This window comes from Psittacula echo (assembly GCF_963264785.1).
Source record: "Psittacula echo genome assembly, chromosome: 4".
NCBI classification, from domain to species: domain Eukaryota; kingdom Metazoa; phylum Chordata; class Aves; order Psittaciformes; family Psittacidae; genus Psittacula; species Psittacula echo.
Genome location: NC_137738.1, coordinates 30,973,310 through 30,999,936, shown reverse-complemented (window position 1 = coordinate 30,999,936; position 26,627 = coordinate 30,973,310). Strand labels below are relative to the sequence as shown.

The 26,627-nt window shown below is 44.4% G+C and overlaps 1 protein-coding gene across 4 annotated transcripts; it reads left to right on the top strand.

Annotated features, from left to right (window-relative positions):
- The first annotated feature begins 34 nt into the window (after positions 1 to 34).
- Positions 35 to 21,302, top strand: TAF5L (TATA-box binding protein associated factor 5 like). Of its 4 annotated transcripts, none has more exons than XM_080614803.1 (5): positions 35 to 239; positions 4,859 to 5,003; positions 8,525 to 8,629; positions 11,270 to 11,994; positions 17,850 to 21,302. In XM_080614803.1, the coding sequence occupies exons 2-5, from the start codon at positions 4,862 to 4,864 to the stop codon at positions 18,645 to 18,647; spliced, it is 1,770 nt and encodes a 589-aa protein (XP_080470929.1). In that variant the 5' UTR covers positions 35 to 239; positions 4,859 to 4,861; the 3' UTR covers positions 18,648 to 21,302. The 4 variants fall into 4 exon arrangements, with proteins under 4 accessions (XP_080470929.1, XP_080470931.1, XP_080470930.1 ...); XM_080614805.1 differs by lacking the exon at positions 35 to 239 and adding an exon at positions 492 to 529; XM_080614804.1 differs by lacking the exon at positions 35 to 239 and adding an exon at positions 755 to 1,242.
- Positions 21,303 to 26,627: the final 5,325 nt, after the last annotated feature.

Here is a 26,627-nt window from a genome sequence, read left to right as displayed (position 1 = left end):
CCCCCCCCCTTTCCCCGCGCTCGCCAGCGGCGGCGTGTGTCAGCCAGCAATGGAGCGGCCGCCGCCAGCCGCCGCCGGCCTCTGGGCACCGCCGGCCGCGCCAACGCCACCACCACCGGCACGCAGGGGAGGCGGCGGCGCGCCCGCCGGCAGCGCCTGGCGCCGCTGGGCGCAGTGACAGCGCCCCCCCGGCCCCGCCGGACCCTGCCTCCCGCCGCCACCGCCGCCTGCGATGCTCAGTGAGTGGCAGCGGGCGGGCAGCGGGGACCGGCTCGGGGCCGCGGCCAGTGCGGGATCGGGGTGAGGGAGCGCGGGGGGGGGGCAGTGCCGGCCGGCTGGCGGCGGGAGCGGGCCCCGGGCATCCCGCCGGACCGCCTCGTGGCGGAGGCCCGCAGGCCCGGCCCGGCCCGGCCGGCGGCTCCCAGGAGGCCGGCCGCCCCTGGGGGGAGGCCTTGGGCAGAGTCGCGGTTCTGGGGGCAGCCCCGGGTGGGGACGAGGTTGGACGGCTGTGCGCCCCGGGGGTCGCGAGGTGGGCTTTTCTCTTGATACCCTCGTCTTTCCCTGGGCAGTGCACGGGGACGCTTGGCAGCTGCTTATCGCACCGCGCTTCCCCTCCCCTTTTCCCTGTTTCTCCGTATTCATGTTTGCATCCCGATAGGGGAAGAGTTTCGCTGTCGCAGCCCCTCAGCGAGCCCTCCGCCGCTTCCCATCCGCAGCGCTGACCGGGCGGCGGCAGCAGCGGCCGCCCCAGGAATGGGCGAGAGGCTCCGCGGGACCCATGGCCTCGGCCCCTGCCCACCCGGGGGCCAGTCCCCGGGCCCGAGCTTCTGTTCCGGCAGCTGCACCCGAGGAGGCAGGGTCAGGCAGTGGTGCTGCGGGCAGGAGGAGCGCGTCCTGCCAGGGTAGCGCAGGGGATGAAGGCTTTACGCATGGGTGAAACGCACTGCTTGGCTCTGTCTGCAGGGGGGAGTTAGAAAATACGTTGTGGAATTGGAAAAGCTTAATCCCGACCTGGGCCAAACACAAATGGATGCAGGCTCTTGTAAAATCACAGCCGTTTCCTCTCTGCCTCTGCATGTGAATGCCGCTGCTTTGGAAGAAGTCTTTCTCCCTGGTCCCTGCTATCTACAGCATTTTTCCTATTTTCCACCACCACGCCGTGTCTCCATGTCGGCTTGTCGTGTTTGGTTGCCTGTGTTTCTGAACTGCAGCCGCTGCATGCGTGATGTCCCTTGGCTCTAGGTTCGTGGTTATCTACCTGTCAGTTTACCCTTATTTTTTTTTTATTTTGAAGTCTTCTGTATTTTAGATTAACCTAATGTCACAGCGTGATTTAGTGTTGTCAGTGTGCCCCAAGTTTCACCTGTAGTGGTAAGGGTGAAGTACCATCTGTCCACAGCTGAGGCCTGAGACACAGTTCTCGGTAGAGAATACTCAAAATGTGCTTCTGTGTGGTATTTTATTGGTTTATTTTTTAAAGACTGCTTCTCCTTGGTTCTTCTCTGATGCTCTTTGGTCTTTCCTCACTCTATTGGAAGTAAGACACTTCTGTCCCAGTGTCAGGACAGGAGTGCAGAGTCCTTAAAAACAGCATTTCCAAGACTAGTTTTCAAGTTCCTTTTTGTATGTCTGCAGTGGTGATGTTTCAAGGCTGTGGGATCTGCCTAAACCTATACCTGAGGTGTAGCATAGGCAGGAAATGAATTTCCACAGCTAATTTCCCGCATCTTTAGGGAAGAGGAACTTGTGATGTGTTGTGTATGACCAGGCGCTGCTCAGGGTTTCTTCAGTGGTTTTGGTTCCTCAAAAAAAAAAACCCAAAAAAAAAAACCCCTTAATATTCTTTTTCCTCTGTGCTCCAGTTTGTGACACTGCAGAAGATGCTGCATTGTAGCTGTGCAGACCCCCGATGTGATCTTTCTTCTCTCTTCCCTCATGTATTTTGCTTATCAGTAAAAATGGTTAATGGCATTAGTATTTATTGTCCTCTCTGGCTGTTTGAGAAGAATGAGGCAGCTGGGACTTTTGACCAGTTGTTTCAAGCTTTCTGCAGGCATGGACAGGGAATGCTGTATGATTCAGTTTGTTTCAGATTTTAGAGATTATCTTCAGTGATGGGAGCTCGAGTTTTATATTAATTGGAGGCTTGTCCTTTTTTGCATTTAAATCCTGCATCTTTGGCCTGTTGTGAACTGGCTCAGCTTGAACTCAGCTAAAGGCATTTTGGCAGGCTGTCCTTGTGTTTATTTTATGATATATTCTAATTTTGAGGGCTTGATAAAGAATATTTGTAGGAATGCTGGTTTTGCTCCTCTTGTACTTTTCATGAATGTTTTTCCTGCCTCTGTGACATTGCTCTTTGTAAAGCTGAGGGTGAAATATACGGGCAAAGTGAATGAAGAAACAAGTACCTGAAATGAAAGTAGGGGTGATGGTTTGTCTGATGCCAACGGGTGTTCCTTGGTGAAGATGAATTTCCTGTAAGGTAGTTCCTGTTCTGTCACCTGGGAGTAGGGAAGGAGATACTGCTTGTAACTCCCACTACTGTGACTGCCAGGAGTACACAAGGTATGTGAAGGGAGCAAGAAACTGTACAGCTGCAGATACCACCTTGCAAAACTTGGCTGAAGAAACTGGAGCTTCCCTGTTATCCCTAAAGCTCTGAAAAAGCTCGGGTTTGAATCATCTGCCAGCAACTGCTCCTTTCACAGGCCATTCTCTCTTGCTGCTAAAATGTCAGATCCTGCTGTTAAAATTTGAGGTTACTTACTGCTTATTTTGCCTACCTTTAAAATTTATCATTTTCTGTGTTCATCATCTGTTCATTCAGCAGCTTAAAAAGGCTGATCTCAATGCTGCTCTTGTTTGTCACTGTTATTTCAAAGGGTCCTCTGGAGTTCTGCATCTTTCACATGCCAGTTTTCGGTTTCTCTGATCCATTATGAATTTATGAAGAATTACCTGTACTCACCAAATCTAACCTGGTGCAAACTGATCCCATAACTGAAGCGAAACGAAAGAATGGGCAAGGATATTTCTCGATGCTCTCTCTTTGCAATTAAACTGCAGGCTTGAGACGGATGTGCACAGTTCTGACTGACTAAACCACTTCAGAAACATTTAGATGAATCTGTTCTGTGCCATTTGGGGAGTGAATTTCTTTTGGATTATAAGCCAGATGAAAGAATCTAGATGCAAATTCTCCAAAACAGTTTCTGGACTTGAAATCTGTGAGATATCACCTATGCATCTATGAAAGCATCTCAAATACAATTATGTTGCTACCCAAACCTAAACTGTACAGCAGAGTGCATGCAGAGGTGGACCTGGGCAAGTCACTTGCACGTTAGTCCATGCTGCTGGCTGAAAGGCAGAATGGAACGTAATACATTGCGAAGCTTAGTTAAGGGTGTTTTCTAGGTGGGTACCAAGACGCTGGTCCATCCCTGTGTTCATCTTTCTTCGTGATCTTCATTAGAATTCTATCTTCCCTACAGTTTTGTGCAGCAGAAGTGTTATATTTGAGACAGTGTAAAGAGTCGGATGCAATTTGTTTAATTGCAAGGAAAATGAAATAGAGGTTTGTTTTTGGAGTGGAAAAAGTTGTGGTTGAAACTCATTTTAATAGGTCTCTTTGGAAATGCTTTGAAAACTCCACTTTGCTGATGCCCCTTCACCACAGTTATTTCACCTGTGAGAAAAAATGGAAATCTTAAGGTTTTTGCCAAAGCATGAGGGTTTGCAATGTCATGTATCTGTTTAAAGTAACTTTTGCTGAAACCTTGCATCCCCATCTGCTTGGAACTTCACAGAGGGCTTATTGTTCTGCCAACTGGGATAAGCACTAAAGTGTGCATGGGTATTAGAAAAGGCTTCATTTACAATAATTTTTAATGCTGTGATTTTGTGGGAAATACGGTTCATATAAGGGGGAAAGGGCATCCTTCTCTGTATCTCTGAGAAGTTGTGTTTCATCAGATTTAGCTACTCAAACCAGAAAGCATGTGAACTTGTGAAACCCATGCAGGTCACTGGTAGTGAAGCCATAATGTGTAGATTCAGGCTTTACCTGTTACCCTGATAGAATAAAAACGTTCTTTAGTTATGCTTTATTTAAAGCCTTTTAGGTTGTCTAAACCTATGTGTACAATCAGTGACTATTGCAAAGTATTGGTGGCGGTCAGGGACTACTCAAATTGCAAGGGAGTGATTGCCTTCATCTTGGTGAGGTTCTTTTATTACAAGCCACAGGCTAAAAGCATTGGGCTTTCAGTTTTGAGATACTACTACTAAGTGGTGTCTGTGAGGACTTTTATAGGAGGGAATTCTAGATAGATGGGACAGGTGAAAAAGGCAAAAGGCTCTGCTTTTGTTTTAATTTCCCTTTATTTATTTTTCTTTTCTGAGGATTTACCTGACTGAAGTGCAGTTGGTTTTTTGGTTGCTCAAGCAAAGGAATCAGAAAATGACTAAAGAACACCGAAACAGCCACTGTAAAAAAACAAGGAGGAGAAACACTCCCTTTTCATGAGCTATTTTTAACAAAAACAAATGCTGCAGCTCACCACTGCACTTTTAGTCTAGAATCCTCAAAAGTGGTTTTGATTCCTTGGTGACAGTAGTGGAATTAAGCAGCAAAGTATCTTCAGGGATCTGACTCAAAGAGTTTAGTTACACCTCAGTACTCAGAGGCAAATGCATAAAAGATTTTTCTCTTATTTCAGTAATGAAGTTGTTTGACTTCAGCAATGAAAATACCTGTTTGTTTTCTATCAGTTTATCTTAGTGTATGGAGCATGTTTATCTTAGCATATACCTACCCAGCAAGAGCCTCATCATCTCTTTCTTTTCTCTTGAGGTCATGAAACGCGTACGCACAGAACAGATTCAGATGGCAGTGTCCTGCTACCTCAAGCGCCGTCAGTACGTGGACTCGGAAGGTCCCCTAAAACAAGGGCTGAGGCTGTGTCAGACTGCTGAAGAGATGGCAGCTAATCTCACAGGTAAGGCTGTCATATTTTCCACACATGCTTCTTTGCAGAGTTGTGACAAGTGTGAGTATGTACATTGGTAACTGTGAATTTGTCTGCATGCATGGACAGCTCTCCTTTCGAAATAAATTTCCCGGTATGAAGTTGGAGTGGATAGGAACTTTTGAACAATAAAAATATGCATGAAAGTGTGACAATGTGAGATTCATGGTCTGTGAATTTCAGTGAAACAGCAAGCTGAAATGGGGGTATAGAAAGGGCATATGTCAGTGTAGTGGAAGATGCTTATGTTGTATCCCAAAGAACATGAAGTCTAGTGAGCAGTGGTGCTTTGGGATGAAGGTGAGAAGAACCTAGTTGAAGAATCAAGTAGAAGCGTGAAAATCTGTTGTACTTTTGTACTCCAGGAGGGCTATGTCATATGAAATGGCAGTGATACAGGCTGATTTCTTTCTCTGCTCTGTCCTGGAAAAAAAAACAACAAACAAAAAATCCTTCAGAGGGTGAGACAATTTATTTCCCTCCATGCCCTTCCTCCTCTTTCTTAAAGGCTTTGGAATCCTGCTATACTACTTGCTTTTCAAATTGTATCTGTGACAGACTTCATAGTAATTATTTTTGTTACAGCAAACTGTGTTATTGCTTGAGTTTGTACAAATATTGAAAGGATGCAAGCAATGTAGAGGTTATAAAGATTTAATTTAATTGTAAAACTGAGAAAATACTGGGCTGACCTTTGGGTGAAAATGCAAGGAGGAAATGCTTTTATAAATGAAATTGCTTGGATTGTGACAGCATCCCAGGCTAAGAGTGATACCTTAGTTACTAGTGATACAACTTGATTTGACGTACATTAGTTGCTGTATAACTCTCTGCTTGTAACTAGGTAAGATTGGATGCCAAAATAGCACTTCCTTCCTCTATAGAGTATTTTGCCATAGTTATAATCCAAAGATGAGTGACTGGTGAGTAAATGTCTAGGCTGACTTTCTCAGGGGCCTGAAGGAAATTGGGTAATATTTTGTTGTTACAAGTGACTTACGTTTTAGTACTTTTCATTTCCTTGCTGTTTTCAGAGTAACTATCGGAAGTTTGTTGTAACTCACTGAAATAACTTTGGGGGAAATGGGGGAGGAATGAAACCAAAATAAAATGTTAAATTATTTTTGATGGGAGATTTGATGGGAGATTTTATGGGAGAGGTGGGTAGAAGGGTCAGTGTTGAAATGGGACCAGAACTTGGGGTGAACCATGCCAGGAAGGCACAGAAGTATCTGAAATAGGAGAGATGAATTAGATTACAAGCCCTTGCATTTGCATATGGCATCATCCAGGAAAAAAAAAATGTTTTGGGAAAGAGTCTGAATGAGGGCCTGATTGGGTTTTGTCTTTTTACTAATCTTCCACTAAATGTTATTACTGAATTTCTTACTAGTCTGTGTGCTCATGCCAGTGCAAGGGTTTTGTGGCTGATGATTCAGAGCTTAGTCATCAGTTTTCATTAGAACTGAAAATGGACTGTTCTCATGTATTTAGCTGCATACTACTTGTCAAACATGTTCGTAGTAAGCTGTCAGTAAGTATACTGCAGTTCCATGAATAACTGTTGAAAAAGAAAATCCCAGCTTATACTTACTCTGAAAACAGAGTCTGAAATACTTTCTGCTGCAGTCATGTTAGTTTTGCAGACTGATTGAAAGCTGACCAGATTCTAAAGCCTTCATTGCTTTATTTCAGGGAAATAAAAGACAGGCCATCATAATTTTGTTTTTCTTTGCTTTGACCATAGGTGACATTGAAAACTGTCACTAAACATTGTTGAGTTACTATATGTGTATGCATGCAGTCTACTTTTCTCATGCTGAATATTGATTACACTACATTTCAATTCCAAATAGCAGAGGTTTTTACTTCAGCCATTAAGTAATACCAGTATGTGAGCCTCAAGTTCTTACCAGCTTTGGGTTTCTGAAGCAGCCAAGCTGTAGAAAGAAAGTGCACTGTATCTCTGTCTTTTAACAGGTTGTATTTGTTTATTTCTAAACTGACTAGAGAGAAGATAGGGTATTGGTGCTGGAATCTGTATTTGTTCTTTCCCACAAGTGGATCATGAGCACAGTCCTCTGCTTCCAAAGGTGAATTCAGCTTGCCCTGGAGAGTTGGTAGACATTCCTCCTGTATTTCCATAAGCTCCAGGAAGACAAAGTGTCTTACCAGAGAGAGTGAAAGAGAAAGGGGAGAATAGCAACAGGCTGCCTGTACGCCATGTGCTGCTCTCTTTCTAATTAGCAGCATTGAGAAGAGCTGGAGGCTGGCCTATCTCTCTTAGCATGCGAACGTTTGATAATGTTGTTTATAGACTTCCAGGGCTGTCAGAGTTGCACCTCTGTGCATGAGCCCAGTGCTGGAACAAAAAGTGATCAGTCGGGAGGAGGAAGGCAAAGAGAGAGGATGTAAAGCAGTTGGGGGGCAGGGGAGACTGAAAGAAGTTGCAGTGAGAGTAATGAAAACAGGTTTTGTGGACGGGAGGATAGTTACAGATTTTTAAAAATGTAGGAAAAGAAACCACTGAAACTCTTTGCCTTTTCATGCTCTTAGAAGAGCAGACAAATAAACGTATGGGTTATCATTTTGTAACTTGTGTTTCTAATCACTAGTATTTGTATATGCTGAGGTTATGTTGGTGGGTGTCTGTAAACTTGCACAAAGTCCTCTGTTGGATTTTGAGAGGTTAGCAGGAGAGCAAAGGTTTGGTGCCGGAGAAGGAGAAGCAAATTCCCTTTCTAAATAGTTCAAAACCGCTTTTACCAGCACTGATGCTGATTCTGAAAATCATTTTAACACCGTTGCAGGAGACCGTAACAACTGGAGACCTTAACCAGCTGCCCTTTAACCAAAAATCCTGGAGGAGGACATATTCTGATTAAAAATTACTAAGTGTTTGCTTAGAGATTCAGTGTGTTTTCACCACCATCTCTGGAGACTAGTAAATGATAATGCTTGTCACTTGTTGTAATTAACAATAACTGGGACAAGGAATTTGAGACTCTGAGGCAGTGCCACTGCAGACCTCCTGTGCATGATTACTGGTGGGTCCTGCTGTAAAAAAAACTTTGTTTTGGAGGAAGTTGGAGGTTGCTTTCCTCATCTTTTCTGAGAGCAGAGTAGTAAAGCCACTGAGTATCTTGTAGAACTGTTAAGCGATCTGTGATGGTGTTACTCTGAATTTCTTGGGAACTTAAGGTTGTATTTGAAAACTTAGAAGTATATTCTTGGGGAAGCAGATGAGTAGCTGAGATTTTTAGGTTTGTTTGGCTTTTTTTAAGCTTTCGATATACTTTCTCATTCACGATCTGTCTGGGTTCTTAATGCCATGTTTAGATGCTTCAGACTATGCCATCTCTGGACAGTTTGAGAGGTGAAATGTCGTCTCATGGCTGCATTACTGTGGGTTTCATGAGCAGCTTTGTTTCCGAACACACATGCAAAACTCCTTAAATCCCTATTTAATTGTTACTTATTTTATTTCACAGTCCAATCTGAATCTGGTTGTGCCAACGTGGTGTCTGCAGCTCCCTGCCTGGCGGAGCCACAGCAATATGAAGTACAATTTGGACGATTACGCAATTTTCTCACAGGTAAATACCAGGAAGCAAACGAAAGTAGATGTTTGGGGGGGTTTTGTCGTTTTTATTAGTAAAGGACAATATAATAAAATTTAAAATCATGTCTCTAACAATCCTGAGTTCTAGTTTAGAGATTTCAATTAATACAATTAGAAATGTTTATTTTTGCTGTTGTTGTCTGAGTACTTGAGTACCTTTGGCTTTTGTAGATAGCTGACTGCCCTTTCTTATTCAAACATTTGGTCTTTGTAGATCTGCATATACAGGACAAGAAGGAAGATTAGAGTGCTCTATGTGGAAGGCACGTAACTTAGAAATGAGTGTAGTTCTCTGCTGTCTCATAGTGTAGGTTTTTAATTTTATTCATAGTTGACTTATTTTTATGATGGTCTAGATTTTAAAGGGAGAATGTTCTCTTAAATCTGGAGGTATATGATAGAAAGTAAAAAAACCTCTCATTCTGTAGTGTGATGCGGAAGACAATCATTATTTTTCTTTTTTTATTTATATAATTTCTTAATAATAATAAAACCAAAGGTACTCCTGAGAATGTCCTTATTTCTTCTAATAGTCCCAAATGTGTGAAGAAGAAAGCAGATAAGGTTTTTAGATAATAGCCCCAAGGAAAGTGAGGTTGCCACTTCACCCACCTTTGGGCACATGTACGTTTGTCCAGTGTAGGGATTTGATCCCAGTGTGCATAATGCTGTGATTAATGTTCGTGATAGTTGTTGAAGGGAAGGGTAAGAAGGGAAGGCAGAGGCAGAAAATACTGAAGTCTTAGCCTTGCCTGCTAGAACAGTTCAACACCATTGCACTTCAGTACTGAAGGTAAATCCTTATGGGGAAGTGCTAGGCATGGTTTTGGTGTTCACGTCAAGTGTTTTCATGGTTTTTGTCTGTGTTTCTCAAATTTCTTACACACATGAACTGCTTCTGTTTTTGCAAGGGAGTAACTTCCCAGCCAGCCGCAAGGCACATCAGGGCACTTCCCATCTCTGTGATGCCTGAGGAGTGGGAAGGGGACTAGGACCACTGAATAAACTAGGAATTCTTCTAGAAGCCTCTAGTCTAACCGGCTGGTCAGAGCAGGGCAAAATCAGGGTTTGATCAGATTGCTCAAGGCCTTGTCCAGCCACATTTTGAAAATCAGAAAATGCAAAGATTGTTCTGCACCTCTGGGCCCCAGCTGCAGGGCTGAATGATTTGCTGAGGATTTCCCTTGCAGCAGCTTGCCTGTCAACGTTTCACTGAGCACCTCTGAAAACAGGCTGGCTCCTTTTCCTCCCTAATGTCCACTGGGTACTGCAGGCAGCAGCTGGATACCCCCTTATTCTACTCCAGGCTAGACAGACCCAGTGCCTGTAACCTCACTTCTGTTTTCCTGGGTGAACATTTTCTTCATTCCTATTTCTGCTGACTACCCATCTGTACTCTTTTTTCCCTCCACTGCAGAGTAAGGTCCTTCCCCATGTTACATTTCTAGGAAAAAGCACCTGCTGGTTGCTTACAGCTTTTACTACACACAGACCACTGTTTTCACTGGCTTTGGCTCAGTTTCAGTGGGACAGAAAGGAAAATGATGCCTAAGTATGCAGATACGTAAATACACCACACACACACTGTAGTTACTTATCTAGAAACGGGAGAAAAGCACAGTATGGACCAGAGAAAGTCTAGAGGAGTGCTCAACAGGAGAGGAAAAATAACCTAATGGAAAGGGGAAGAAAAGAATATGCTTTGGTAGTGGCAGGAGGGAAGTACAAGTTGAAAAGCAGTAATACTGTTCGAAGACCAGCAGTGCTGTTTGAGGATCAGCAGTGCCTGTTTTGTTCCAGTAATCTGGACCATGTGGTCCTCTGGTAACTCGTTGTTGTGGCCCTGTATGTTGCCATGGTGTTCTGTGGCAGTGCTCTACTCCTTATAGCAGCAGCCAGCTGAATGTGGGAGGGAAACAGCCCCAAGAAGCTGATGACAGATTAGTCTCTGGAAGGTACAGCACAGCCTCACTGGGAGTTTGTTACACTGTGTACTAGGAATTACTGCTGGGGTTTGCACATGAGCAGGCACAGAAATAAAACAAGAGTGTAAAGCGTATTGCAGTACATTTTGCAAACTAGCTTCCTTACTCCTCGGGACAGATCAGTTCCATCCAAAGCACCACATGCAAGTTTTACTGAAGTTGAGGGGAGGGGGGAAGCCACCAAAGTTCAGGCCCACACAAGCTAAGTAAATAATTTTGTTAAATACTATTTTAAATATAATGAGTAAATTTTAAAGTCCGCTTATTGCAATAAACAGAGCACACAGTTTTCCTTCTTAAATAAATGGGGAAATTTCAGTTCTCATGTATTTTATAAGGTGGTATTTTAATAGGTGGCCCATGCCTAAAAAGGGTTTTGAAATCTCTGCATTTTGTTCTGAAAAGGCCCCTCACTGACTTGCAAATCTCTGTTCAGATCTGTAGTAGGTATTGTGTATCCCCTTTAGGTTGCAGAAGAGCTTCACTTAGATGCAGCAACAAAAGTTTCCTCTTGCTTGCTCTCTGATGCCACTGTCAAGGTTTATTGCAGTAGTCGTCCTTGGTCTGTTTTATTCCCAGTAGAAGATGATTGAGAAATCATTCACAGTTTGTTGCTGTTTTTTATATAGATTCAGATTCTCAGCACAGCCATGAAGTGATGCCTCTTCTGTATCCCCTCTTCGTCTACCTCCATCTGAACATGGTCCAGAATGGCCTAAAAAGCACAGTGGACAGTTTTTACAGCCGCTTCCATGGCATGTTCTTGCAGAATGCCAGCCAGAAGGATATCATTGAGCAGTTGCAGACTACCATGACTATTCAAGATATCCTGTCCAACTTGAAGCTCCGGGCTTTTCTGGACAACAAGTACGTCATCCGCCTTCAAGAGGACAGCTACAACTACCTTCTTCGCTACCTCCAAAGTGACAACAACAATGCCCTGTGCAAAGTCCTGACCTTGCACATTCACCTGGATGTGCAGCCTGCCAAGAGGACTGACTACCAGCTCTATGCCGGTGGGAGCTCCTCACGCAATGAGAGCAATGGCCTGGAACCCAGCGATGTGCCAGCTTCCATTTTGCAGAACGAGGCGGCGCTGGATTTACTGCAGGACAGCATCAAACGTGTCAAGGATGGGCCCCCTTCCCTAACGACCATCTGTTTCTATGCCTTCTATAACACAGAGCAGTTGCTGAACACTGCAGAGATTTCACCAAATAGCAAGCTGCTGGCTGCTGGGTTTGATAATTCGTGTGTGAAGCTGTGGAGCCTGCGTTCCAGGAAGCTAAAATCTGAGCCCCACCTCGTTGATGTGTCCCGCATCCGTCTGGCTTGTGACATCCTGGATGAGGAGGTCTGGATACCTTTCCCTGTTCCCCCTGCCCCCACCCCTTTCTGCTTTAGGCATGCATTGCGGAAAATCTCATATTGTCTCCAGGGACTCTGAGGCTGTTCCACAACCTTTCTGCCTTGACACACAAATTTCGTAGCCTACTCTTGTCGTTGTTCTTTCCTGTGGTGTTTGTAAATGTTGCAGTGAGTTTGTGCTCAGGTCATAGTTTGCTAGTCCTAGGTGCCGATCTCCCAGCTGTCCTTGAACAGATGGCAGTACACAGGCAGCCCTGTAAGGAGAAGGCTTCCTTCCCTGAGGAGCAAAGAGCCTTCTTGTGGATGGGAAGATGAAACAAGGACATGCGAGCAGTAAAAACACAACTGTGGTGAATGAAAACTAGAAAGAAAGCAGCTCAGAACAACCAGTCAGAAGGGTGGAGAGAAGAGGGGAGAGATGCAGGAAGTGGAAAATAAAGACAAAGTAAGGAAAGAGCCAAAGGGGGCTGGTCTGAGGCCTGAGGAAGAAGGGATACCTAAGTGCAAAACTGAATTTCAGTTATGACCTTATCCAGAGGTGAAGAGTTAGCATGGAAAAATTATACAAAATGTCTCTGTCAGGGAATCTGCAGTGTAGAAACTGCAGAGGCTTCCCACTCTGGAGTGCTGGAGACAAAGGCAGGGCTTTGTGTGCCTTCACGTGCCAGGCTAGATGGCATCTTCCAGTTTACTGGGATGTTTTCTTCCCCTTCTAGTCACACCCTTCCTCCCCTCTTGCTGTAGCTGCCCACGTAGCATCTTATATCTGGTTAGAGATCAGAATTTGTGACTCTTCCTTTGTTTAATCACACCCTTTTTTTTTTTTTTGGGGGGGTGGGTAACATCCTTTTTTCCACTGTTTTTCTTCTCACAAAAAATACCTAGTGGCAGGGTTCTGTTTATTTTGGAAGAGTGTGGAGAGCTTGCAGGATGGAGACTTATATGGTTAGGGATTCCTTTGTTAGCTTGAGAAGGGGAGGCAAGCATCCAGGTGAGATAGCTGACTGCTCCCCAGGTTAACCCTTTCTGCAGAGCGAGCAGGTAGGTGAGTCAGACTAGCCCAAGATAGAACTATGGACTTGTTTTCATTATAAGCTGCAAGAGTGCACAGGACATGTGACTATGTATTGCCTGCCATGGAAACCAAATGTCAATAACTGAAGCAGAGGAGAACTTCTCTGGTAAATCAGCAGGTCACCTCCTCTGGCTCCAGACTACAGAAAAGCGAGATACTGCCAGGTTATCAGGAGTGTCTATTAGCTTTTTTTGGCTCAGAGACAGATACTTGGGTATTGTGTGTGTGTATTATGAAACAGCCATGGAAGCTTGAGTAAAAATGGCTCCTTTGTTGGCTGTTTCAATATTTTGTGTGTCCTGCAGTATTTGTCACAGATCTAAACCCAAAAACTGGTCAAAGACCAGCACAGATCAAAGTCATCATTGCCCTGAATAACTTCCACTACTGACAAAACAAATAGTGACCAGATCAGGAGTTCAGAGTTAAGGGAGGATACCAGCCTGAACAGACTGCTGGTTACATCTCCCAAATGCAAATGAAAGCCTGTTAGCCACAAAGGAAATAAATTCCAGTATCTGGGAGTCCTAAGTGAAAATACACAGGGACCCACAAGTGGGAACATACCAGCACCTGCTTGGGTTCCCCAGGAAGTGGAAGCTGCAGATACCAAGACAGACCAAACAAGACCATCCTTACTGGGCTGCAGTCATCATTCATGCAGCTTAGTCAAACAGGGCCTGTGTTTCAGACTCTCACTGCAGTCTCATCAGCAAGCAATTCACAGCGATAAACCTGATGAAGACTGTGACAAAGAACAGAAATTCTGAATGTGCTTTGATACTACTTCAGTGTATTCTACCAAATAACTTGTGAGGAGATTAAGCTTGGCTGGGTTTTGTAAGGTTTCTTTTGGTTGATTTCTGTATTGTGTAAATAGCTTTGGATACTGTATTTAAGTAGTAGTGCCTGAAATAATCTTCAGCTCGATTTCTGATTTGCTGCAAGCAAATAGGTCCTTTCTATGAAGATACAGAAGTCTAAAACTCTGCTAGTTTCAGTAGATCTTGTTCAGGGTGGCAGTAAAGCTACACTATTGGGTTTAATATCTGTTTGTGTGTATATATATGTGTGTGTATATATATATATAAAAATGAGGTTGAGACTTGGCAAAAGTGTTAGAAAATTGCTTTTTTTTTTGCTAGTCCATGTAAAGTCAGTGTCCCTAAGGTTAAAATTGTTTACTCGGTCTAGATTGATGAATTTTGCTCAGTGTGATGCTCCAGTGTACTTCACCAGTGTTGTCTTGCTTTCTGGAGGTAGGAGAGGCTTACTATTTGGGGATAAAGTAAATCCATTTTTATAGTAGCATCTTACAAATGCCACTTCATAGTCTGTCTTACTTAAGGTCCAGTATAAACATGCAGTTTTACAGCTATGCAAGTGGATGTATTGTTTGTCTCTGCAGTTTTGCCATGCTCATTGCTGGTACTACGTAGATCAACATCAGAAAATAATACTGCTTATTCCAAGCTGCAAGAGTGGCAGTCTGTAAGTTTTGTGAAGATGAAAGACTTGACAGCATTCAGCTCTGCTTCTAAGATTCTGCTTTTAAGTGGCAGTGGTCCTTCAGGTGGTAATGGGCAGGGATGATGCTGACAGACATTGGTGGAGGTCAGATGGAATTCTGGAAGGAGCAGTAAGAAATGTCCTGCAAAGAGAGCCCTATCTACTCCCTCACGTTTCCCTGCTAGGAAGCGCCCTGCTATAGGCAGTTAAGGGATCTTTCCTCTTGGCATCTTAAAAGCACTGCAGGATGAGATAATGACACATGGGAAACCTGTTACTAGTTAGAAAAAGGGAGGGGACAGGGTGAGATTTCTTGGTGTGTTTCAGGGTTTTTTTGAGGTTGTTGTTGCTTTTTTGAGGCTTGCTTATTCCCTTGAGGCGTGCTCTGGGTGGAAGATTAAGGTAACTTTTGTCAGCGAGATAGTGTTTGCTGCTCACATGGTGAAATGTATCGGCAGTAGATTTTTTATGGGTCCAGATGACAGTCATGCAAAACCCATTGCTGATTTAAGTAATAGCTGAGGCAGTCTCTCCATAGGTGTATAATTTGGAAGGTATCCTATGTAACAAAGCATGCCAACATTTTTATTCTTTTCAGTTTCTTAATGTCATTCTTGCAAGTCTTGTTCTTGCTCGGGAAGACTTCCTGTTCACTGTTAAATTCTTGTTTAGCTCACTTTAGTAGTGTTGGTAGGTTTTCCAGTTCTGTTTTATTACTTAAAATCTGTTTTAATAGTTCTTATTTTCAAAATGGATAGTTCAAATAATAAAAGGTAGCTTTTAGTGTGTGTGTAGGTTATTGATTAAAAGAGGCTTACATAACTTAAATTTCTTGTCCATTCCAAGGAAATACAAATCATTTATGCTAACCTGCAGCAGCAATGACTTCAAAAGGAGCTAATGGGTATCTGGGTAGTGCCCAGTGGTGTGTTATATCCTGGAAACATACACAGTGTGTGAAATGGAAGTCATGAAAAAATATTAGGAAGAGGGATTCTCTGCCTCCCTGCTGATTTATAACACAGGTTGTAACTTTTCTGTAGCTGCTGCAGATACAAATCTACACGGTAGTAGCTGTGGGATGAAAGGAATAGTGTGCTTGATCTGACAAAGAAATGAGGCTTGGTTCTGTTAGGCGGTAATTCAGTGCCTGCACTTCCAGCTGCTTTGTTAATCTGGTCAGCAGACTGACTGCTGTAGGGAGGAAACGGAAAAATGCAGTGACTCAGAAGCATTGTAGGTATACTGTTTTCATTGAGCTGTAACAACAGTGTGCAGTTGATATGTTAAGTGTGTGTCAAACAGAAGTCAAAGACAAGATTTATTACCTATGACCGTATAGGAGTGTGGTTTTGAATGCTGCAGAGGCATTACGAAATAAGCTGCTGTTGTAATGCAAGAAAAGAAGGGTAGGTACTTGTAAAAGAGAAAGAATATGTGCTTGCACACAGCCCAAGTAGCCCTGTATGAATTTGAAGGCAAAAAATTAAGTACCTAGACTGGCAGAATTTACAGAAGCTATTGTACATTATACGTAACTTGAATGGGCTTCCACTGGTAACTTGTGTGGAGTCTTGTGGCCATAATTAAATAGTATAAAATGCTGCAGGTATCAGCCTCTCCCTTTAATGTGGTATCACAGCCTAGAGATGCTGTGGATCCCAGCAAGCAATGCTCTATCTGAGGTAGAAAAAGCAATTTGAATGAGAATGGGGCTTTGCATGCTAGAGCCTGCAATTTCTCTGCCTCACCTCCATAGCACAGATGAAGTTGGCTCCCAGCCACACCATAAAACTCCCATGGGCACTGACTACTCTGAAGAGAATTAGCATTGCTAAACATGGCTTGCTGCATACTACTGAACATGCAGTTGAGATGGAAAAAGGCAGTGAGCTAGCTAAGCTCACCTCTGAAGGGAGATTTGAAACCACTGGAAGAGAAGGGCTTCCAGCATTGTTGCTAAGTCTGAAGCAAAACTGTCTGTGGGTCCTGAGGTCAGAGGAATGAGAGATGTCATGTCAGCCAAGACAGCTGCTCAGGACACATTGACTCCTGCTGGTCGCCAGCAGTCCCCCAGCCCTAGGGAATCGGGTTTCCTCTTGGGGCAGGAAGTGCTCCTTCTGCAGGAAACAGTCCAGTTTGTGATGATAAAAGTTAAAGGGGCTGCTCACAAACAAAAGGGTGTTGCATTGAGTTTGGTAAGCAGAGGTTGTCCATGGAGAAGTGTTACTGATTCAGTGCTGAGTAAAAGTGTCTGCCTGACAGCCCTGAGGAAGGGTGGTCTCAACCACAGATGCACTCTAAGCCATGGTTATCCTGCACTCTGTCAGTGAGACCCCAGTTTGTCAGGCAAGGGCACTCTGAGGTTTGTTGAAATTTGTGCAGTTTGTAGTCTTTGAGCATCAAGAGGTGCTACTTGAGTAGAATTTCAGAGGCTCTTACGCTCCATCAAGGAGATTCCTTTAGCACAGCTCACTGAACAGTCTTTAAATGTGAAAGCTTTTACTTGCTGACTATCTGCCCTGGTACTTGGATTGGAGAATTACAGGATAAAAAGGTTTCCAGTGCCATCCTTTTTGTGGTTTTTCATCTTCTCCTAACCCAAAATAGATCCTTTGACCTAAATAAGCTGCCTATATTTGCTGTTCTTGAAGGTTGTTGAAGGGTGAGGATGTGAAAGCATCCTGGTGGAGCATGCATACAGAAATAGATATTAAAGCCTTACTGGGTTTCTGTTCACATGTGGAGCTAAGAAAGAACATCCAGCAGATAGCTTGTCAAACATGCTTTTTTTTCCATCTCCTGCCTTTTGTTTAAGACATCTGTGTTTCTTTTTCTCTACTGCGAGATTGACTTCCAATAATGACCACACCAAAACAGCACATGCCAAGATCTGTTTCAACATCTTAGCCAAATGTTTAGTAGAGAGTGGACAGCGAATAAGCATTTGCTTTGAGCAAATGGAAAAATGACATAAAATACTTTTTTCCCTATTTGCGTACAATCCCAGGTTAAGGTGCCTTCTGCAGTGAGCATAAGGCTACCCAAAATAAGGGTAAAAGCTTTATATAAAATCTTATCTCGCTATCTCTTCAGCATTAGCTTAGATGTAACAAATGCGTTTGTGTCTCAGAATGTGCCATGTCTAAAATAACTTCTGTTTTAAAACCCGCCTGTTTTCCTCATGGTGGTTCCTGTATTTGTTGAGCGGATAAACATGCTTTCCTTTCTTGTTTCTTTTTCTCCTACTCGACCAGGAGGAAGAAGATGACAGTGCAGGCACAGAAATGAAGATCCTGAGAGGACACTGTGGACCTGTGTATAGCACAAGGTTTCTTTCTGACAGTTCAGGACTTTTATCTTGCTCTGAGGACATGTCCATCAGATACTGGGACCTGGGAAGTTTTACAAACACTGTGCTGTACCAAGGACATGCCTATCCTGTCTGGGACTTGGATATCAGCCCCTGCAGCCTGTACTTTGCCAGTGGTTCCCACGATCGCACTGCAAGGCTCTGGTCATTTGATCGGACGTACCCACTGCGGATATATGCAGGCCACTTGGCAGATGTAGACTGCGTCAAGTTCCACCCCAATTCCAACTACTTAGCAACAGGCTCCACGGATAAAACTGTGCGCTTGTGGAGCACTCAGCAAGGCAACTCAGTGCGTCTCTTCACTGGGCACCGCGGTCCCGTGCTAGCGCTTGCTTTTTCTCCCAATGGTAAGTACCTGGCATCAGCAGGTGAAGACCAGCGGCTCAAGCTGTGGGACCTGGCATCAGGAACTCTTTACAAAGAACTGAGGGGCCACACGGACAACATAACCAGCCTTACTTTTAGCCCCGACAGCAGTTTAATTGCTTCAGCATCGATGGACAATTCAGTCCGGGTCTGGGACATTCGGAACACTTACTGCAATGCCCCTGCAGATGGGTCTTCCAGTGAACTGGTTGGTGTATATACCGGACAGATGAATAATGTACTGAGCGTACAGTTTATGGCCTGTAATCTTCTTCTAGTGACTGGAATTGCACAAGAAAATCAGGAACATTAATTTTTCTTTTCTTTCTTAGGGAAGTTGGTGGGTGTATTGAATGCCAGAGTCCATTGGAAGCTGAGATTACTGACTGTGAAACACTTTTCTTCTTCTGCCCCCTTGAAAGGCACGTTCATGCAAATGCTTTAAAATGTCTTGCCTACAAAAAGGCATGTGCTGTCAAATGATATAAGACAAAAAGGAGGAGGGATGAAAATAATATACACATTCTAATCTTGTACTGGTAGGGATGGGGGAAAGGGCAGTAAATCCAGTAGCTTGGGGAAACCAAAAGCCTAGTTCAGACAAGTGAAACTGCCAACCAGATAAGCTGCTGACCTGCACTTAAACATCCTGCATTGATTGATGGGCACATCTTACCTACTGTTAACTGAGGCTTGAGTGTGTGGAGAACTACTGGCCCAGTATTTTTCTTTTGCTTTTCTTTTCCTGGTATTGCAGAGGACCAGCATTTTAAGACCCTTCTATTAAAAGAACGTTATGTATTTTCTACAGTGGTAGTGGTCCTAAATATTACAGCTCCCTATAGCACTTCTGGAATATTTTGGACTAGCTAAGTAGAAAATACCATCTTTCTTTTTAGTAAGTGGATGGAAATCTGACCTCAGTTGGGGCCCATCCCTGCATTGTAATTTGGGTTTGGTTCCTGGTACTAGCTGTGATGTTTGTATTTATGTTCTATTAATTAGGAATCTTTCTGAATCTGGTTGCACTATGTTTTGAGGATTGGAGGACAGTGGAGGTACACTGGTGGCTTTAAGGGTTGCCTTGTCTGGAGGAAGGGCACAACAGAACAAAAGTGACTGAGCTTGGACTCCTAATGGAAACAGGGCATGTCCATCCACCACTGCACCTCACAGAAATACTTCCGTAAATGGAAGTTGGCAGTCCAGGGAGAGGGGAACAGGGAGAGAGACACACACACAAAGTGACATGGGAAAAAATAGTATTACTAAATTATTGTGTGTACACAGAGGCAGCTCTGCCAGTGTTGGATTTTTCTCAAAATGTGGCAATATCAGTTTCATGAACACTTTGTGAGATAAATCATCAGCATTTACAACAAGGATCTGCGGAAAAAGCACGTTCTAGTTTGTCATTTTGAGAGATTAAATATTTCTGCTTTCTGGAAAGAGTTATTTTGTATTTTGTTTTCTATTAAAAGCATTTAGTTTAAAAAAAAAAATAAAAAAAAAAAAAAAAAAGTTTGGTCCCTTTCTGGGAAACTTGCTCTGACTTGCATGGGAAGGAGACGGCAGGAGCTTGCTTCTGCGCTGTTTGAGCCAGAGCCCACTTGGCGCTTGGAGGCTAGATCTAGTGGTCTTGTTCACCTGGTGCCTGCTGGTTTGATATCCCCCTACTTGCTTTCTGCAGAGTTGACTTGGCAGATCATGGAGTTAGGTTATTGACACAGCTTTGTAGGTCAGCTGAAGTGCACGTGGAAGATCTAGGTATCCCCTGAGATTGACACTGTGCACCAGAAGGCCTTGTTCTGTAGCATTGTGTGACCTTTACTTTGTGGTTTGATGTTCTAAAATGCCTCTTTTGAGCAAAGGCACAACCCTCATGTTTTCTAGGCGGGCTGTTGGTATTAAATAATATTTCCCTTCAGCTTCCCTCAGGACTTCTGGACCTTCATGAGATAATTCTCTTGAGAACATCCAAACAATCTAAGAGTTTAGATGACAGCTCACAATTGCCTTTTGTCTATTTACATGTTGATAAATGACCAAAACCTTTCATGAGAAAACGTATCTGACCTTTCTGAGATTAGCAATAGCATGTGCTGCAGCTGAGCTCTCGGAGAGCCAGAAACCCCTCTGTATGCTTGGAGTTGAATGGCACTGCTAAACTTTTGATGGCTGTATATCAAAAGTGTGAAGCAGTTCAACAATCCCAGATTAGGATCAGGCATTTTGAAGTAAAACCCACTACGGCAGATGGTTGTCTTGCTGATGCTTTGTGATATACAGGTCTCTAGAGAGACCTTTTCCTTCAGATCTAATGAGCTGATACTGCTCACCAGACTAAGCACATTATATTCTTCAGCCTGCAGTAATCCCTGTGGTGGTTTTGAGGTTTTTGTTTGATTCTGTACATTCTAGCCCAAAGATTTCATTGTGAAATGACTGCTCTTATAGCAGAGTATCAAAGTGCTTGGCTGAATGCCTGTGTGAATACCTAGGAAGGACCGATGTTCACTGGAACTCATTTAGATGTTTGTTGCCATGTGTCCTGAGCACTGTTTAGATTTAGAGCAGGCGGACTTCTAGTGCTGAAGTAGAGCAAACAGTAACCAAAAGGGAGGAAATAAAGCCGATATGAGCAGGGAACATCTTTGTGCCCTTTGACATCTTACTTCTGTAGTGGAATTGGGTTTTTTATGAGTTTGGTTATTCTGAAGTGTTTTGCATACAAAAGTGACAAAAGTAAAGAGACTTTGGAAGCAAATCCTATTGTGTGTATGTAGGCTAAAAGATGTAAAAGTGATTTCTGAAGTCTTGGGAAAATATTATCACTAATGATGCACTTCAAACCTATGAACTTTTTTGTACTGTGTGGACGGTTTTTGGTGCACATGGAATGTAAATGTTGGAAGGCAGGAAGCCAGGAAATAATCTAGACTATAAGAAATGTCTGCAATTGATTGACAGCCTGAATTTCAAGTCAAAAAGGGGGGGGGGGAGTGGGGGGGAGTATGAGTGGGAGGAAGGAATACCATTAAGTCTAGTAAAATTTGGACCATAATCGCTCAACAACTGTGTAGTTCAGAAATAAGCCTGCATTTGCAGAGATCCCTTCCTTACTCTATTTTAAACATATATCATAAAAAACACAAGAGCATTTAAATTGGCATAGTTAAGCACTTAGTAAGTGTCATAGCAGGGACTGTTGCTGCTTGTGAGTCTGTGCATTACAGTTCTCAGTCACGTAACTGGGTGTTCCTTCCCCTGCAAACCTCTGCTTTTTTCTTATGCCTCCTGGCTGATGCACAGTGCACCAAACCCTGCATAGTATCAGCCAGTGGCTAACAGGAGGTACTCTGGGAAAGAGGGCATATAGGCAGTGATCTTTTCCTGGTTTATATACTTCTGTCTTCTCACAATTAGTGTTTGTTCGTTTGGAGGGTGCTGGTTTCTTTTTTGTGTGTGTAAACCTCTGCAATAGCCACCAATGGATTTAGTTCCTGTTAATTTTGTCTCATCCCATTTATTAATCAGCTGTATATACCTGTTGCTTCCACAGTTTGCTGCAGCAGGATATTCTACATCTTGATTTTATGAGGGCTTGGTTTTGACATCCATTATCTGATAATTTTGTTCTATTCTCTAACCTTGTGAATTGGTAAGTGAATACAAAATACACTTTCAAAAGGTGTCAGGTAGTCTAGGCCACAGTAAATATAGATAAAACTGAGGTACAAGTCCATGCTTAGTCACTGAATGCTGATGAAAAGTATATTCCAACAGACTGCTACACCCATTCACGGGTCTATGTTAAAGTTGCCCTTCCCACTTTTAACACTGGCATTTCCTGAGCAGCTGCTGCCACACTGTTCAATCTAAACATCTTAACGTCCCAAACGGTGAAATTCATCCTATTCCTTTGGATTCTGGCTCCTTTGTGAAAAGCTGTCTCTTGCAAGTGTCTTTAAAATCTAAAAACATTTTACAGATGCGGTATTTCCATTAGAGATCCGTCGGGTTCGCCAAGAAAAATAAAAAGGGCTTCAGGCTACTTTGCTAACCTTGTTTCAACTGTTGTTGACTTTGTTAGTCCTCCAGGCTTAGTGGTTTCTTCAACAAAGTCCTGAAATGGCCTTCCTTCTGAGTGGTGTCTAGTTGCTTGCAGTGAGCCAGGCTCTAAAACTGTACCATTGCAGGACACTGATGTGACAGTTAAATTAACTGCCTGAACGTCCCTCGCCAAAGACTATCCCATCATGCTGCATGCTAGCTATGGGTTTTATAAAAGTACTGGCTAGGAGCCCAAGCTGACTGAAATAACAATGCTCACCACACTCAGTGTCTTTCAAGTACAAAATACTGGTAAGATTTGGACTGGTAATCTTTTTTAACAATTTTAAACATGCATCTGGCTTTCTGTCTGCTGGACACTGCTGTACAACAGCACCAAGCAGTGGCTGTACAGAGAAGGTGGTATATTCCAGGTGTCCAGTTTAAGACAAGGTATTATCTACTGCATCTGTTATCCTGCAGAAATATTCTCTTGGGACGGTGAAATTACTGAACAAGGCAGCTGTGGAAGCTGTTTCTGTAACTTGGTATCATAGGTGTTACTCTATAACTGAACCATGTTTGCAAACAGGAAAAAGGATCAGCTGTATTAAGCTGAGAGTTAGATGAGGAAGACTTCTTCAGAAGCCTGCTTTATCACTAGCCCTGCTTTCCTACCTAGTCCAGATCTTTGCAGTTCCACTTTGGATATAAAAATTTCTTTTCTTTGCATAGGTTTGTGTTCTTCAGTGAAGTCATGGTCCTCTGTTTGTGACAAGCCTGATAACAAAAACATTTTTATATACACAGCCAGGGGATCAGCTAAGAACCATGACTACAAGGTATTTGGTGCTGTACAAGCATATCAGCATACCCTTTGACGCTTTGCCTGGAAACAGGAGGAAGAAACTCCACTTGAGTCACTCTGCTGTCAAAGGTGGGAAGTCTACCTGTATTGCTACCCCAGCTCTGGAGAATGGGGTAGGAGGCAGAGCAGGAGCTATGAGTGTAAGGGCACACGACTAGGGTCATGATGGTGTACACTTCTATTTCTTTGCTCTCACTTCTTCCCCTCACCTAGCAGTGAGTGAGTTTCTGTTCACACTGCTACACATCATATGACACCACCAACTCCAGCAGCTTTGGTAGGGTGGCGGGGCTGGCTGGATGGCTTTCTGAAATAATCAAGCTGCCTTCCTTGCTTGTATATTGCCTGTAAATATTTCCTTAATCAAGCCTGGGGTTGGTTTGTTCCTTTGTTTAGGGGTGGTGGTTTTCGTTTATTTGTTTAAGGGTTTTTTTCCTGTGCTTAAGGTTGTGAGGTAGGCTGTAGCATACTGAACTACCTGTTTCCATCTGAGAGAAGCCTTTGATCTTGTGATACTCTTTGGGATATTTGGGGGATATCCTGCCCCCCTCCCTAATTTGGAAGGTGCCAGATCAGACTCTACTTTCTCTTTTACACTTAGGTAAGCAAGCTACCTAGACAGCAGTGAATGCCATAGCTCTATGCAGTGGCACAGCAATGCTCCTGCTGAAGCATCCAAAGGCCAAAGGCTGCGCATGAGTGTCAGGAAAGTTCCTAAAAGCAATGAATAGAGCAGAGGTAGGTGGACACTAGGAAGATCAGGCTGTTAGATAAGAAACACTCTTGCTAGAAGGAGTTTCTTGGTCTCTGGACAGTAGTGATAGTACCTGTCCACTCTGATAACTGCCTTAGGCCAGCCCTGGACCTGGCTTTGCAATAGCTCATGATGCTTCATACGTAGTTCATGGAGAGGGAAAGCACAGTGCAAATAAGGGCAGAAACTGCCACATGCTTGCTGCAGTGGTAAACTGGGGTCATGCTGTAAGACAACTCCAGACAAACAAGTGCCAGCTGCGTCTGGAGAAGGGCCATTTGTCTGGCATCCAGAAAAGCATAGCAGAACTCGTGTAATGACAACTTGCCCTTTAGAACTAGCACAGATCCTTCCAAAGCTGCATGTAGTCAACACCAGGAATCAGCCATGCCCAAACCATTAGCTTAGGCATCCCGAGGTCTGGAGTTGTGAGCACAAATGCAACTTTATAGTATTTTAGCATAACACATCACAACTTCAGCCTATTGCTGGAGTTGAAACATGTTTGCACAGTTTTGCTCATTTTTTTGTATTGGTGAGCAGTTTAGCTGGAGACTTTATGTGCTAGACTGACTGCTGCTGCTTTTGCCATTTTTACTTAGGGCAATAGCAGAGCAACGTGGTAAACAAGCTGGAAAAGAACAACCAGAATTTTAGGCCTTCTCTCCCCTCCTGGCAACTCCACTCCACTAGTGCAAATATTTCCTAACCACTTAGGATGACTGTATAACGATCTGTGAGTTTTGGGGGTGGTTGTGGTGTTTTACACTACTTTTTCCCAGAAGCAAAGCCTAAACCAAACTGGAACATAAAGCCCTGCTGCATAGGAACTTCCTGTCACCTTTGCTGGTCAGATCAGCCCTGTTTGTGTCTGTATGGATTGTTTTATTGCAAGAATGTGGTGCTTCTTACCTGCAAAATTTTATCAAGATATGACCTCTCCCATTTCGGTGACACTTACATGCAGGGATGTCACAGCCATAGCTTGCACCCCTCACTGTGTGTGCTCCTCTGGCTGGGTTGCACTCTGTCCCCGTCAGTGGGAACTCTGTTGCCTCTCTTCCACCTGTGGTCACTGTTCAACCCTGCATTCACTGGGTTTCCTCTACCTTCCAGCGCTGTCACAGGCTTGGCAAGAGCCCCATCCCTCAGTATTGCACTCAAGCCAGAGGTTTGCTCTCTGTAGTGTGCCCCAGGCCGCAGTTGATCCCCATCCCCTGGAGATGGCTGGGGCTGGTGTGGTGGATGTGATGCGTACCTGCAGGCAGAGGGAACAGCACTGGCCCCCGGGGGGCACCATGACACACAACCTGCAATGGCGGGCGGCTCCCCACAGGCCACAACAGGCTCAACTAACCGTCCCTCTTATTAAAAAAACATACCATTGTATTGGGTCTTTCCCTACTTTATAGAGTTATCTCCCAGAGTTCTGCCACAAAAAGCCCCTTTGTTCAGGAAACCCAGGTTTAGTCGGCCCGAGGCCGCCTCAGGGTGCTGACCGGGCCCCCCCACAGAGAGGAGCGAATTAACCAGAACCACCGAAACCGCCATAAAACTGAGGGGAAGAAAGAAGGGGAGCTTGTTCGGGTCAAGATTTCCACCCCTCGCAGGGCAGAGGCCGCGATCTCTTCCACTAAGGCAGGGCCGGGCCGCCGTGTCCCGCCAGCCTCGCCGCTCGCCCCAGGGATCGATTGGTCGCGCCTCTGCGCCGAGGGCTGCTCGGGGAAGCCGGGAGCGCCAGAAAGGTCCCCGCAATGTTCTGCGCGGGGAGGAGGCGCGAAAAACAGCCTCACGCTCTGCCTGGCGCGGGCTGCTGAGGGGAAGGCGCTGCGGCCCGGCCCTAACGGGAACTTTGGGTGAAGGAAGCGTTAATGGAAAGAGGGGTGCTGCTCTCCGGAAGCCGGGGAAGCCTCATTCCCGGCGCGCGGGGAGCGCCCGCAGGGGGCACTGCTCCTAGGGCCCCTGCGGTGAGCGGCAGCCTCAGCGCCCGCTGGCGGGGAGGCTGGGTGTGAGAGGGGAGGAAACCCGAACGTGTCGGGTGGGGTTGCTGCCTTCGCAGCGTGGGTCCCAAAAGGTTTCAGCCATCCCCCGAGGGCTGTGAGGAAGGTTTATGCTGATGTATGCTCAGGTATCAAGGGAAACTGCTCCGGCAAGGTGGTGGTTTTCCCAGGGCGAGGCTCCATCCCTCAGCACGCTAGCTGGGTGTGCTAACCCCTCCATTTCCCTAAACGCTGGGAATTTGGCTATGTCGTTTATATTCGTGTTTTCTCCTTTTAATATGATTTTATTCATTCACAGACTTTGAAGTGTGGTTGTTCAAGCAGCACTCTTGCAAAACGCATCTCACAAGCTGATGCAAACAAAGAAGCTTGTCTCAAGGTTTCTTAGTAGAGTTGTAGGTATCACTACAGCAGACTCTGCAAGGGGGTGAACAGGACTCCCAGTGGGATCAGGTCCCTGCTGTGGCTTCCAGCACTCCACAGCCTCAGGACAGCTGTATTCCAGTGACCCAGTTTCCTTAAATCATGGTTAGGGGCAGTAGATTCTTTGGAAGACGGCTTGTTCACTGAGCAGTAACACGTGAAGAGGACAGAACAGTGAAAGGCTGTTCATATAGA

Bases quoted from the DNA above. Each gene is read 5' to 3' on its own strand.
- TAF5L (XM_080614803.1), top strand. From the start codon at position 4,862: ATGAAACGCGTACGCACAGAACAGATTCAGATGGCAGTGTCCTGCTAC. The intron at 8,630-11,269 runs GTAAATACCAGG...TTTTTTATATAG, and splicing joins ATTACGCAATTTTCTCACAG to ATTCAGATTCTCAGCACAGC. The intron at 11,995-17,849 runs GTCTGGATACCT...CTACTCGACCAG, and splicing joins GTGACATCCTGGATGAGGAG to GAGGAAGAAGATGACAGTGC.